Raw genomic sequence first — 14360 nt, forward strand, 5'->3', positions numbered from 1 at the left:
GGTGTTGGCTGGAGTTTACCAGCTTGAGCAGAGGAGCAGCCAAATGACGCCACCACAAAGACAGTTGTGTTCAAATATGTTTCTTGACTTGAAAAAAAGATTCCAGATCACATTGCACGATTAGTATTGGCATGACATGACAACTAAACACTGTCTAATATTAACGCCAGTCCCTGTAGAATACAACATGATCCCCTGTTATTTTTGGTGTAAGATTAACTAAGCAATGTACACATACACACAAGACTGAGCTGGCTGAAATAGTGATAGATGCACTGACGCAGATATTATTGTGAAGAACATTTTAAGAAGGAGTTGAATGGTGACGACCCGTAACCAAATATAACTGCTTTAATTTGCATTTTTGGGTAATGATCAACAAATGCAAGTGAATAACTTCTACCTATTGGATATCTGAATTAAAAACAATATACAATTACAAAATAATTGATTCAAGTCCATATCTAGTGTGGATGATAGGAATGGGGGAAAAAACTGATTCTTTGATGCACTGTAATGTGAAAGTGGTCAAAAACAGATTTTCTAAATGTTTGTTAACAGCATGATGTTGACAGAAAGAAAAATAAGTGGATCTCAACAGCAAGGGCAGTGTAGAACCCGGACAGTCAACTGCATGCAGACGTCAGAGTACATCTTCACAAAAGGCAGCAATTGCAAGCATTGCTTTGATTGTATGACTAAGTAATAGCCTTGGTGAGATGAACATGAAGTAAATTGTTTACTTTCTATACTGTCACTCTGAGACTAATGTTAGCGAAGCGGAGCAGCAAACAAAACCAGCTCACCAACGCACACTGCAGCATTAAACAACTTGAACCAACTCTGAGGTGAAGAAAATAACTCAGTGCTCAGTCTGTTTCACCCCCAAAACCCTGTGCCCGCTCAGCATGTTGGACAGTGATGTCTTTCCTGGAGCTAACGGTGAAGCAGAGAGGCTGCTCTCCACTGCTAGAGACATGATGTTAATAACAGCGTAGCACACCAACTCCTGCTCAGTTTGTTATTCTCATAAAGGCAGGAGGCTGTAAGGTGCTTTCAAATTAATTAATTAATGCAGTTAACTAAATATTTGGTGTTTATTTCTGAACATTTTGTCATTACATCATAGCAGCCGCTACTTTCAGAAACACTTATGTGTAATTTATGTGTGCTAACAATACTTCTGTTTAACACTAGAGTACAAAAAACAGTCTCACTTTCAAACCACAAAGTGAGGTACTAGTAGTACACCACAGGTTTGTTACATCGTTGCAACAACCTCCAACCCAACAGTACAGGTTACATCAGGTCATTTGGGAATTCATCCATCTTATGCACGTACACATTAAACTACATTAGTATGGATTATTTTGGCTTTATACTTGTTGGTGCATCAACCATATACAGAGACGCCTGGAATGGTATGACCTTTAAATGATCAACATGCTGCAAATGTTGAAAGAAATAAAATATTATATACTGCTTACTGGTAAATTCATGTGTGTTCTGTATGGCTGAAAGCTACATAGTATGACTGTGTAGAGATAGAGAGAGAGGGGAAATGTGTGTGTGTGTGTCTCTAAAGCCAGCTGCTGCGGAGCTCTGGCTCATTAGGCCCAGTGGGTGATGGCAGCAGTGGTGATTTCGTTAACCTTTACCTCAGGGTAGACAGGGAGGACAGACAGACACACAAATGCATTTCAGCCTGAGCTTAACAGTCAAACAGCACATCCTTCAGCCAACCTGTGATGCTAATTTCCTATCTGCCTTGTTTTTCTGGGGCTAAAATGAACGGCCAAAAAGTAATTTCCTGTGCTGAAAATTAAACAGTCATTTTAATAGATGTGTGCCTTGTGCCTGTACAGGCAAGCCTTTTATCATTTTTCCTCTGTAAAAATAAGAAGCACTCAATTTATTAATTTGTTTACTACACTTTCACAAACAGATGACCAGTTAATTAACATGTTAAATCAATAGAAAACCCTACAACATTTAAGCTTTTCATGACGCTTACTTGCCTGCCTTTATTCTTTAATGTCTACTTCCTCTCTGTGTCTACCTGTCTTTCCTTCTTCACTCTCATCCCTTCTATACATGGGCAAGTTCTAAAATGGTATTTATGGAAGAAATAGCATAAGCAGATGTGCAATGTCATTGTTTGAAAAAAAAATCTGCTGTTATTGCATGTTAGCGCATTTTGTTTGATTTTCCTTCCACTCTGCCCTCCCTCCTCAGGGACCCCCTTACCTTAGGAGGTGACTGCTGCTGCTGTTGCTGCTGCTGCTGTTGTGGACCCTGCTTGTTGGAGGTGGGCTGCGCATGCTGAGGATGTGGATGATGGTGGGGATGGAGGACCTGCGAGGAAGAGTGGTGGCCTTGCAGGGGCCTGAGGGCGCGGGGGATGAACTCTGGGGCCAGAGGGTTGAGGACGTAGGTCTTCTTGAGTTCCAGGGCCTCCAGCTGAGCCTTGATCTGCTCAAAGGTGATGCCATGAAGGCTTGTGTTTTCATGGCAGATGGAGATAAAATGCTCCCAGAACTTCCTGAAAAGGGGCAAAAAAAGAAAACGGCTGATGGGTATATGTTTTACTTATATTCTCCTTTATCTTTCCCTATTTGGACTAAGAGTGTTTCGTGGATTATGTTGTATTTTTCCTTCTGGCATGTGTAACAAACGACTCCTTGGGGATTGAATATAAAAGAGCAAGTCTGTTTAAAACCTACTTGTAGTGAAGGTTTAAAGAAAGTAGTAGCTGGAATGCAAAAAAGAACAAGCGTGCAATAATCATTTCCCTGGAGAAAAGCAACTAACAAGCAGTCAGCTTTAACAAAAGCAGTAAAGAGAACTATTTTTTTTCACTAAAACCTCATACTAGTGGAAATTCATGTTTGAAGGTAGGCTGCAGTTTTTTTCTTCAAGTGTTATATTTTTATGTTATATTCATCCTCATACATAAGAGGCCAGAAACCCCACAAAATTGTGTGTGCAAACATTTGTAGTGTGCTTATCTTTGTCATGATAAATAATACCATTCGTTCTACAACATGTACTTTCAATCATTCCCATGTAGGGCTACAGGTCTTCTGGATTTCAACGCAGAAGCAGCAATCAGACAAAACACTTTTTTTCTGAAAGTTTATTTCACTTTTAGCTTCAGTTATAATGTTACTGAGCCGAGATATTCTCTGTTGATTGTATATCAACACTGGACAAACAATGTCTCCATTTTGGACATATCAATTTAATTGCCCTGTCTCTGCAGGCTGGCATTTGCAGACAACCACAACAACTAAAGACCTGACATGCCAGAACTAGTGGAGGTAAAACAGCTATGGGGAGATGAGGAAGGGAACCCAATAATGAATAAGCTTAAGTGAGAAGTGCCTGTATTTACCTGCAGCGTCCGACTGAGCACAGTGCTATGGGGTCTCCCACGACGGCAACCAGGGACTGGGCTCTGGTGATGGCTGTGTTAAGGAGCTTGTAGTTGGACAGAAATCCATAGTCTAGGTCCTCTGTTGAGTCCTCAACTAGCTGCTCCTTACGCTTGATGGCCGTCTGCTTGTGCTTGCAGGTATGCCGCGTCCGCACCGTGCTGAGAAACAGCACCCGGAACTGTTTACCTGCAAACAATTTTTTAAGCTTTTAAGTACTCTGGGAAGTGCTACTCAAATAAAACAATCATTATTGGCAGCAACTTGTAAACAAATTACTAGAGCTTACTTAAAAAAAATAAGCCTAGTGATAATTTAATTAGATTTCTCCAGAGGCTGTTGATATAGCACATAAACACCCATAAAGTGTAACAACTCAAAATATAAACCCTTAATAGAGTGTATTCTTTGACTGTGCGTGTCCACACATTTCAAAGCAGTTAGATTCAATACAAGGGGGAAGTGCATGAGACTGAAGCAGGGTATAGATGCCCCACAGATTCAGCAGACTCAGGAATGGTTCCACTGTGCAACGATGCTCACACAAACAAGCCCGTCATGGAAGAGTCAGAAGAAAACCTGTGGCCTCATCATAAAATCCAAAATCAGAAGAACACAACAGAGCATTGCATTTTGGAAACAAGTGCTGTTGACTGATGAAATTAAAATAAAACTCTATGGCCCCAATCAGTAAAGGTAGGTTTGGAGAAGCATTTTATGAAAGGAACTCCTTTTCAACTGTTAAGCATGAAGGTGGAGCTATTGTGCTGTGGGGCTGTGTTGCAGCCAGTAACACAGAAAATATTGCACAGGTGGAGGGAATAATAAATACCATCAAATTCTGGAAGCAAACATCCCACCATCTGTAAAACGGTAGCACCTTAAAAGAGGATGAACTCTACAACAGGATAATGATCCTAAAAATACCCTGAATTCAACCATGGACTACCTCAAGAGACAGTAGTGGAAGTTTTTGGAATGGCCTTCACAGTCCCCTGACTTACACATAATTGAAAATCTGTGGGTGGATCTTTAAAGAGCTGTGCATGCAAGACAGCCCAAGAATATTGAAAAATCGAAAGACTTTAAGCTGGCTACAAAAAGGTGATATTTGCCAGAGGTGGTGTTATTAAGTACTGACTATGTAAGGTGCCCAAATCAGACACGAAAAGTGTTTGATTTTTGTTAATTTTATGATATATGCGTCCATATATCAAATGTGCACACCGCCCCCTATCGCATTAGATGGGTAGCACGTTCAGCACGGAGCTGAAGAAGAGCGGCTACTGACGTCACAATTATGGGCACTATTTTGCAGGGCAGACCACGAAAACAAAATAGCAATGTCCTCTTTGTTTTCTTTTTGATTATGGCATAAAATGTGTAGTCTTTAAGAAGAAAATTAAATTGCAATGATTGATTATTAATTGTATTTATGAGTCAAATAATGCAGCCACATTCTTAAAATGAAAAAGCATTTCTGCAAATGCATTTTAATTTAAATATTGGTCACGATTCGCTTCCATAACAAACTAGTTAACAGTGTACAGTTACAAACTTTACCAGCACTATGTGTGTTGTCTTTTTTCCTTCACAATTTCAACAATTACAATTATTTCCAGAAATAGTGAGTCTTATAATAACCTGCATTTGCAGTTACCAACAAGTGACTTATATTACTTTAATATCAAAAATAACATCATAATTTAGCTGGTAGATAAGTGTTAGAGGTCATATCACTGTTAAAGAACAGGTGTTTTATAAGTACAAAAAAAAGGTTCCTTGTTTTCTGACCAGTGCCTTATTTAGTGAATTAGTTAAGTGAATTATCCTGCAATTAATGATTATTTTCATTATCTATTAATCTGCCAATTATTTTCATGATTAATTATTTAATCGTTTCGTCTATGAAATGTCTGAAAATAGAAAATATTTTATATTTTCCTAAAGCCCAGGCAATATTTTCAATCAAATGTCTAGATAAACAGTCTCAAATCCAAAGATGTTCAGTTTACTTCCATAAATGACAGAAAATCTGCAAATTCTCACATTTAAGAATCTGCAAACTGAATATTTATCATTTTTGCTTTAAAAAAAAAAAAAAAAAAAAAAAACACTATTAAAAAACTATTATTCAATTATCAAAATAGTTGCATTGATTATTTTTTCTGTTGACAGACTAATCAATTCATTATCTTTGCAGCTCTTCCATAAATCTCTCTCTAAATATCACTATACTGCTATATGGATGTAGTGCTGCAAGTATTTTGATACACAACATGAGTGTGTTGGTTAAAACGTTTTCTCACCTTGGACGTTGAGCACTCTTTCCACGCTGACCTCGTGCATTCTCTTCTTTCGGAGCTCAGCACGTATGCGAAACACCTGGTCGGCATATGGTGACACCACTCCGATGCTGCCCTCATCCAGCTTGCCCCAGGCTACCGGCCACTTCTTGCGCAATTCCTCGACCCGTTCAACAATCTCAAATACCTGGAAAGATGGAGAAGCAATGTGAGAAAAAGCTTCTGTTTTTTTAATTAAAGTGAAGTATCGTAGTTAGACCAGCAACACATTGCATTCACTGCTAATTGAAGAATAAAACTTTCACAGATGAGAGGTGACTAACTGAGACCTTTGAATAGACCTGCAAGAAAGCTTATCTTTGTTGCTAACGATGTTGAGATTTTGTTAACTATGCAACAGAAATGAGTAATTCTGAACATTATAAGCTTCAATATACAGCTGATCAGGATTTTGTGTGCAAAATCCAAAATTCTTTGACACTCTACAAACACAATAGGTAAATCCAACTTATTAAATACGATAAAACAACATATATATCTTCCTCTTACAGGCAAATGTGACAATTGTATTAAGGTTTCATTTCATTTTGAGAAAATCCTATAGTTGTACTTCAGTGTCGCATGGGAGTAACTTTTTAAGTATTACAGTTGGCCTAGATATTAGTTATTAAGTTTGTATTTTGACTCCCTGACGTTTCTTTGTTGTATGAGCAGGTCGTCAATTCCTGTTCAGAGGTTTAGCGTACTGCCAGGGGGCTTTGAACTGTCATGAAAATATTGTCTTCCACTTGAAGCTAAGCCCATCAAAAGACACTAGACAAAGACACAATGAAAAACAAACGGACACGCTTTTTTCAACGCGTTTTTAATTCTGCAAGATTATGAAAATGTCGTTAATGGTTTGACATTAGTGCTGTATCACAGAGATGCGAGGTAATTCATTTGGCATTGCTGACAGTTTGGGAACGGAATCAAGAAGCATCCGTGGTTTAATTGGTTGAAATGTGTCAGCAAATGGTCAAGGGTCAGCCTTAGCAAATGACCACAGCCAAGAGAGTCTGGAGAGGAACCAATCAAAGGCTGGGACTGTCAGTGAACCATGCATCATGGGTGTCAAATGTAGCTCTAGGTTGTTCCCCTAATTGGGTTTATGGGTTTCATCTTCAATTATAATCAAGACACTGAGGATGTTCCAAAGGCTATTTTTGAAGTGTAATTTAGTTCTAAATGTAAAAAAAAAGAAGAAGATATGACTGGTAAATTATCCTGTTCGATTGATTAGGACTTTTAGAATTTTCCTAAATGCACTGGCCTTACTGTACAAGAAGATGCTGTATTAGGGCAATACAGGTGATAAACTAAGTCAAGCTTAAAGGTATTAAAGGTGTTATTTAGTTATGGTCAGTAACTAAGTATAGTAATATAAGGTATGCTGCTTTTAATTAATTAAAAAAAAAATCATTGATACATTTCCTATTCATTTATTTATCCGTTTTAAAATGTTAAAATTTTCTTTAAAGCATGAAAAGCATGTTTTAATGCTAATTCTATTTGACAGATCAGAACTGTCCCAATAACATTCAGGCCAGAACCTATTGTGTTATTAATTGGTGCAAATGTTATCAGGCATTTCAGGGCCACTGATGAAGCAGACCACCGCTAACAATAACTTCTGCTGTATAATCAACGAACTCTACGATTACCTCATACTTTTTTGCCACCTGTCTTCCAGTTATAGGAGAGGTATGCAAAAATTATAAGATACTGTTTATTAGTCAATACCTCAGCGTTGTTGTAGTAGGCCGTGCTGTTTTTCTCCTGAACATCTTCTCCTCTGGCCGTGAAGAAGGTCAGAGGGTAGAAGTCCTTATGAGAGGGCTGCTTTCCACTTGCCATTAGCTTCCCATCATAAAATAACTCTGACGTGTAGCTGTAAGATGAGGAGAAGAGGAAAGTGTAAGAATAAAAGGAAAGCAGAGCAGAAATGCACACAATGGAGGAAGAAATTACTGGGAATTTGAAAGCCTTGGTGCTAGACATGTTTTTCATAAGGAGAGTCAGATTCACTTATAATGATACTGAAATGATGTTTCAGTGTCCTGTACATAATGTGATGTACATTTGATAAACATTTCCTGGACATTTTGGGATCAAGTATAATTTCAAGTGAAATTCTCAAAGCATTACACATTTTTCATGCCACAGCCTGATTTTGGATACAATGTGTGCTACCAGTAAGCTTTTTCAAAAATACAAAACTTGATTATGTCCATTTGCTGCTTTATGTATCAGTCTGGTTGTTAGATTTTTTGGTCTATTTTTGTTCCAGCACAAATCCAGTGTTACCCAGCAACACATTGCATTGACTTGTTCAACAGTGTATGCGACTACATCAACCTCAAAAGGTAAAGTAAGTAAAAACTTGAAGCTTGTAGAAACTTGTTGGTTTGGTCATTGACCTGGCCATTGTAACAATCACAACCACATTTCTCTGTCAACTGTGTCAACTCTCCCCTTCTCTCTTTTCTCTCTAGTAAATCATCTTTCCTCCACCTTTTCAATCTGTCCTCCCACAGTTTTGACACAATGCTGAAGCGTTTCTGGGCTCCCACTTACTTGATGATAGCTTCATGGGAGCGGTAGTTCTCGCACAGGAGAATGCGACAGGGGTATTCAGGGGGGTAATGCTCATACAGTCGGTCCAGCAGTGACACATGCAGGTTACGCTCCCGCGCAAACTCGCTGTACACAAATGGACTCAGCTGCAAATCAAGTGACAGAGGACAAGGAGAGAGAAAAGGCAAGGGCAGAAAGAAAAGTTAATTTCAAAGCATGACAAGTACTTAAAAATTCATTTCCTTTCTATTCAACTATGAATTTCACTGTAGTATCCTGCATCTATCAAATCTAACCTTGTGGAATTAGACCATGTAGCATATGTGGAGGCAAGTTTTTCATTGCAACCAATCAACATATCACATAGTTGCTGTACAAATCAGTGATCAAGCATATATCTTGACAAGTCAGATGAAAGAATCTTATGTGCTTATAATCTCATATCTACATCCAAACTTTCCCAGGTATTTTCATGTTACCTGTTATTTGCTTTAACATGATGGTTAACAATCATCCCTCAAAAACAAAAGACGTGCATGTGGATAATAATGGCGTATACTCCAAACGTTATTCAATTCTGTTGAGTTAACTTCTTTTATTTTGAAAACTTGCGAGGTGTGCTTTTTCCCCACTGTGACTAATAATCTCTTCCATCTGGTGTTTATGCCAATTAACAAACAGACCCTGAGTTGCAGAGATTTGGTGGAATTTACTTATTGTCCTGCATTTGACAACATGCCAAATTCAATTTTCTTTGCTGTATATGGGTACTATCAAATCTCAGTTACATATCTGCTCCAATACAGAACTACGGACAAACTGAGGCAAAACAGCATCTAGCTCTTTGATACCAAAACTACATGTAGCAGTTGGTTCCTATCACCCTGTAAGCAGATCAAAGGATTGGATATATCAAGCTTAGATTTAATAACTTATCCAATACTTGCAATAGTCAAAACTATTTCAATGCGTATTTTGATCTTGTCCAACCGTTGTGAGCCGATTTGATGATTCGTCACCATCATCCAAATGTGCTATGCTTCAGGTTAGACAAAAGCATACACCCCCACACATTCATTTACCATTTCCCTGTTGACCACTTCCATGTACAAGACAGCAATGTATCTTTAGTTTGAATCTTAATTAAAGCTTGCCGTAGAAGAGGGTCAGCTAGCTTTAATGAGGCCTCACACAGTCAATAAGAAAGCAAACAATCAATAGAGGCCTTGGCCTTCATTGACTATTAAACTGCCTGTTCCACTATTGAATGGAAGAGGTGGCCTGGTATAGAGAAGGGATGAGATGAAGAAATACTGTATGCAGGATAATATAATTCTTTGGGCCACAGAATGACTAAACTGTTACACAGGATAGAAAGGTCGAAGGAGAAAAGCGAAGAGACAAATGACAGAGAAAGAGACATATGGATACACAGGTGGACATTGTGCTTTAAATCCATTTTTCTTTGTCACAAAAAGAATAGCAGAGAGAACAAATAATTAAAGCAATTATTGCATGGTATACTCCTGCTTCATCCTCATCCACTTCCTACTGGTAATCCTGTGCACTGTCTGAAAACCAGGAAGAGGAGGAAATATGGTTTTAAATCCTTGTGTTTGGCTTAGAAAGCTTGACTGACGTGAGTTCATATTTTTGTGTTATCTGTGGCTCGAATGGTCTCAGAACCACAGCTCTACGGTGGCTGCTGTCTGTTCCTTTGTATTAGAGCGGAGTCTAATCCACAGCAAAGTGCAGATACACAAATGTCATAGCTATCATCTGTGATTGTTGCACCCCTCCTTCTAAGTATTCATTTCTAAACAAGAAAAAGTGTGCAAACATCTGAGAGAGTGAACCAAAAATCCAATAGCATGATTGGCAAATGAGAACTTGTAGTGTTAAATTTGAAATGGAATTGAAGCAGACATTTTATAACTGTGTTCTTGGCACTTACCTGCATATGGTCTCCAGCCAACACAATGCGGGTGGTCTTGCTAGCTAGAGCAAAAGGCATGATGGTTTCACACTCCATGGCCTGGGCTGCTTCATCCAAGAGGACATGAGTGAAAAGCCCTGACAAAACAGAGATGATACCAACATCAGTTTGTTTAACTTTACTCCAAGTGAACCTATGCTCTATAAACAATTGTACACTTGTATATGCTGTTGATAGCAACCATTAAACTAAACACCCGTACAAAACCTTTTTCTTTTTTTCAGTTTATTGCAGAATAGTACAGAAGAAGCAAATGCATCACTTTTGTTGCCCAACTCTCTCTCCCTATCTTCCCGTCATCTCTCTCTACTCTTGCTATCTGATAAAGGCATAAAGAAAGTGTTGAAATACTGCAGCAACACAAACCTCCCAAATCATTAGAAAAGACACTGTTTGGCTGTAAAGCCTGGCAATGCACATTATGATTTAAAAATAAATTCTTTAGAAATTCATAAATAAAAATACTGATGTTGAGTATCAAAATGAAATCTAAGTCAAGTGAATTAAAATCTAGTTGAATCTGATTAATTTTGTCAACATGGTTACCATTGTTATGCTGACACATTAATGAACAATTGTTCATTGGGAGCATTAAAACCTTGTTGTAACTGTCAGTAATGTGCCTTCCTTCTCAGTCAGTTTTTGCTCTCCCTCTTTTAACCTGCCCTACAAAGCAAAGGCAGGGTTTTGTGGACATTTTGAAAGGGACTGAACAGTAGCCTAACGCTGATTTAAAAAGCTCAAACTGTGCTCGGCAGTATGAGGGGAGGGGATGAAACGGCATGGCAAATGAGTGTTGGAGCAGTGAGCGGAGAAGAGAGAGGCTGAATAACAACCAGCGAACAGCCTCTGAAGCCCCAACACCATTTCGACGGAAAAGTAAATGCAGATATGAAATATGACGGCTTGAAATAACAAAATAAACGCAGGGACTGTCAAAAAGTAAACAAATAACAGAAACACTGGCTGGCAAGAAAAGAGGAGGAACATTTTGATTTGAAGCAACATTCATTCCTTAGCATCTGCCTTTGAACAAGTGCCTGCAAAACGTATTGATTTTTTCCCCCTCCAACTATAAAGCCTCAAACCAATGTTCTGTCTCTCAACTGTGTGCACCTCATTGAAGAATATGCTGGCACTCTTCTCCCACTGTTGCCTGATAAAAAAGGCATAGACTTTTTTTACAATGACCTAATGTTTCTGAATACATATTTGCAGAATGTGTATAATTGAGTTCTTCTATTAGAGCTTATAAAAGTAGTTACAGTGATGTAAAAACAAACAAAAGTATACTCATAAGTGTAATAAAAAAAATATAGAAGTAAAGTAAAAATATAGAAATAGTAAAATATAGAATGAACCCTTGTTAACTTGCCTCCTTTCCTACTGTGTAATTGTCTCCTTTACTGGTATGATTTGTTAGATGGTGAAGAAAGATAGCTTGATGCCACAGTCACACTTACTCCAAAGATGCAGTTTAATATGCATGAGTAAGCTCAGTATAAGCATGTATTTAAAATCATGCACTTGAGTAATCTGACTAGTTCATATACAGGATGAATGAACATGCAAGTTGCGAGAGCAATGACATGTTGGAACATCATTTTAAACATTATTGTTAAGCCTGCTTTGAGCACTTCATTTTTTCCCTGTTTTTCCATCACTGCATAGAATATTACTCACTCAACAATGCACCCTAAGGGACTTGAAGTCATGTGAATGTGCTTCCCCTTATATCACATATTTAATTATTGAGGCGAGGCACTTTTTTGACCCCTCCAATGATCTGCAGTCAACAGGAGCCCTCTTGCATCCTACTGCTTCCTGTCTACTTTGTCTTTTACTTTGATCCACATGAATACGTAATGGCCAAATAACGCTCACAAATGATGTACATGGGTCATTACAAATGGGAATGTTTCTCCATGCAAGGAAGCAGAGATTAGGCGAGAGGCAGAGATGGTAAATGGACTGCATTGATATAGCACCTTTCCAGTCTTCCGACCACTCAAAGCGCTTTGCACTACAGTCCAACATTCATCCATTCACACAGTCATATTCATACACTGATGGCAAAGGCTGCCTTCCAATGTACCAACCGGCTTATCAAGAGGAAGAGGGGTCTTCCTACTGATGAAGAAGAGATGGTCTTTAATGTTTCACCTGGGACATAACTGCCTGGCTTTGGGGAGTCTCTAATACAGAGGTCCAAATTACATTTCTGCAGCTGCTATCTGTCATTGGGCTAATAATGGTGTTTGAATTTGGACACAACAGAGGTAAGAGAAAGAGGGAGGGAGGAGTAATAAGCAGAGGTGAAAGGGATCAGAGGCGACATGTTGCAGAAGTGATTTGGGGAGAGGGATGACTATTTAATAATAAATGGCAACTCCTTTACCTCACACACCCAGTCTCTCACATTCTCCCTTTCACAGTCTCTTTCTAACCTTTTCACGCTGTAAAAGTGACTTGAAATATCTGTGAGTGTGAATGGGTCAATCCAGGTGACGCTACCCCATAAAAAACCTTTTTAAAAATCAGATTTGAAAGCTTTGTCAAAAAGAATTTCTAACATTGTTCTGATGTATTCTGGTGCCTGCCACACAATGTGACATTCATTAGGAGCTAACTATTTTTTACAGTATGAACTATCTAACTTATCACCAGGCTGCAAGATCCAGTAGAATACAGACAGATCAGTATTCACCTGAGCCCCAGCATTTGTCTCTTTAAAAAGTGCCCATGTCTCTCTTCTACTTTAAAATAGGCTCATTTACAATAATCAGTTTCTATGATGGGTAATAATTAAACGTGACATAATAAGGATTATAGTCACTATAGATAATTGTATTACTTTCCCTATGTCCAATTACATACGTGCAGCTGATCATGAACAGCAACTAGCAGCATGACAATGTGTATTTATTACATTTTTATAGCATATTTTTTACCTTCTGACATTTTAAGAGAAAGTAACAGATGTGGTAGGCAAAGTGCTATTCTCTCAGTCACTGGAGTAGCCAGAAGACAGCTGTATTATTGTTGTAGAGATTCTTTTTCAGACTAACACAGCTGAAAACATACAAGGGCACACCTTTGAGCAGGGAACCAGATTCATAAGTGTTTCAACTATGAGAGGAAATCTTCAAAAGTATAGAGGGTCAATGTGACATTCAACCATTTACATAGGCAGACAATGGTGGAATAAGCCTTTATGCAAATCTCATACACAGACACAAAGAGCCAAGCATCTACAGTATCCACATGCCAAATCCCATATGTAGGCCACAAAGAAAGAGAAGTATCAAAAATCCAAACACTAAATAGATAGCAGCCTAAACCATCTTTTTTGGGGCACCTGTGTGTTTGGGATGGAGGATTTGTTATCGCTATTTAGTAGACTCACTGGCTCCCAATTGCCTCATTTCCTAGAGATTTTCATCACTGTTGAACACCAAGAGAGCGGGAGAGATGAAACGTGGGGAGGAGGCTAATGATGTAAAGTACATTAAAAAACAGGCAGATGGTGTTCCCAAGCAACAGACAAAGCCCCCTCCGCTGACACATTAGAGGCGGTTATTAGCCTGCACTGACAAATTGGTTTGTTTTCCATGTCTTTTACACAACTTAAATGAGTTCCATCCCTCTGTAAATGCTGCATCCCTGCCAACACCAGATATCAGAGTCACTGGGGATGACCAAAGTGTAGGAGAGAGCATGCACTGAGGTGTTGAAAAAATGTTGGAATACATTTGTATACATTTACATGTTTGGATGGGGAAAAAAGTATTTTTTTTTAAAATTGCATTAAAATATCATTCACCTACAATACATACAACCTTAATTAAATTGTTCACCTTTTGATGAGACTATTTTGACTGAACTACAGATCAATTCTATGGTTAATTTTTGAGGCTGCAATTTTTGGTGTAATTGGCTATGTCCGAAATCACTGCCTTGTTAACTCAGTCACTACTCCCTATAAAACAACTCTCAGTAGTTTTTGAG

At 38.5% G+C, this 14360-nt stretch overlaps 1 protein-coding gene across 1 annotated transcript in view; it reads right to left on the bottom strand.

The window, feature by feature from the left end:
• The window catches only part of helz (helicase with zinc finger), a 56720-nt gene that overhangs the window by 12826 nt on the left and 29534 nt on the right, over nucleotides 1-14360 (bottom strand). The window contains exons 19-24 of the mRNA XM_053338838.1: nucleotides 10311-10429; nucleotides 8357-8502; nucleotides 7523-7670; nucleotides 5744-5927; nucleotides 3395-3623; nucleotides 2248-2542 (exon numbers count right to left, since the gene is read on the bottom strand). Coding sequence (XP_053194813.1) covers nucleotides 2248-2542; nucleotides 3395-3623; nucleotides 5744-5927; nucleotides 7523-7670; nucleotides 8357-8502; nucleotides 10311-10429 — 1121 coding nt within the window. The remainder of the gene's footprint in view (nucleotides 1-2247; nucleotides 2543-3394; nucleotides 3624-5743; nucleotides 5928-7522; nucleotides 7671-8356; nucleotides 8503-10310; nucleotides 10430-14360) is intronic.

This window comes from Scomber japonicus, chromosome 2 (genome assembly GCF_027409825.1).
Source record: "Scomber japonicus isolate fScoJap1 chromosome 2, fScoJap1.pri, whole genome shotgun sequence".
Lineage (NCBI taxonomy): Eukaryota > Metazoa > Chordata > Actinopteri > Scombriformes > Scombridae > Scomber > Scomber japonicus.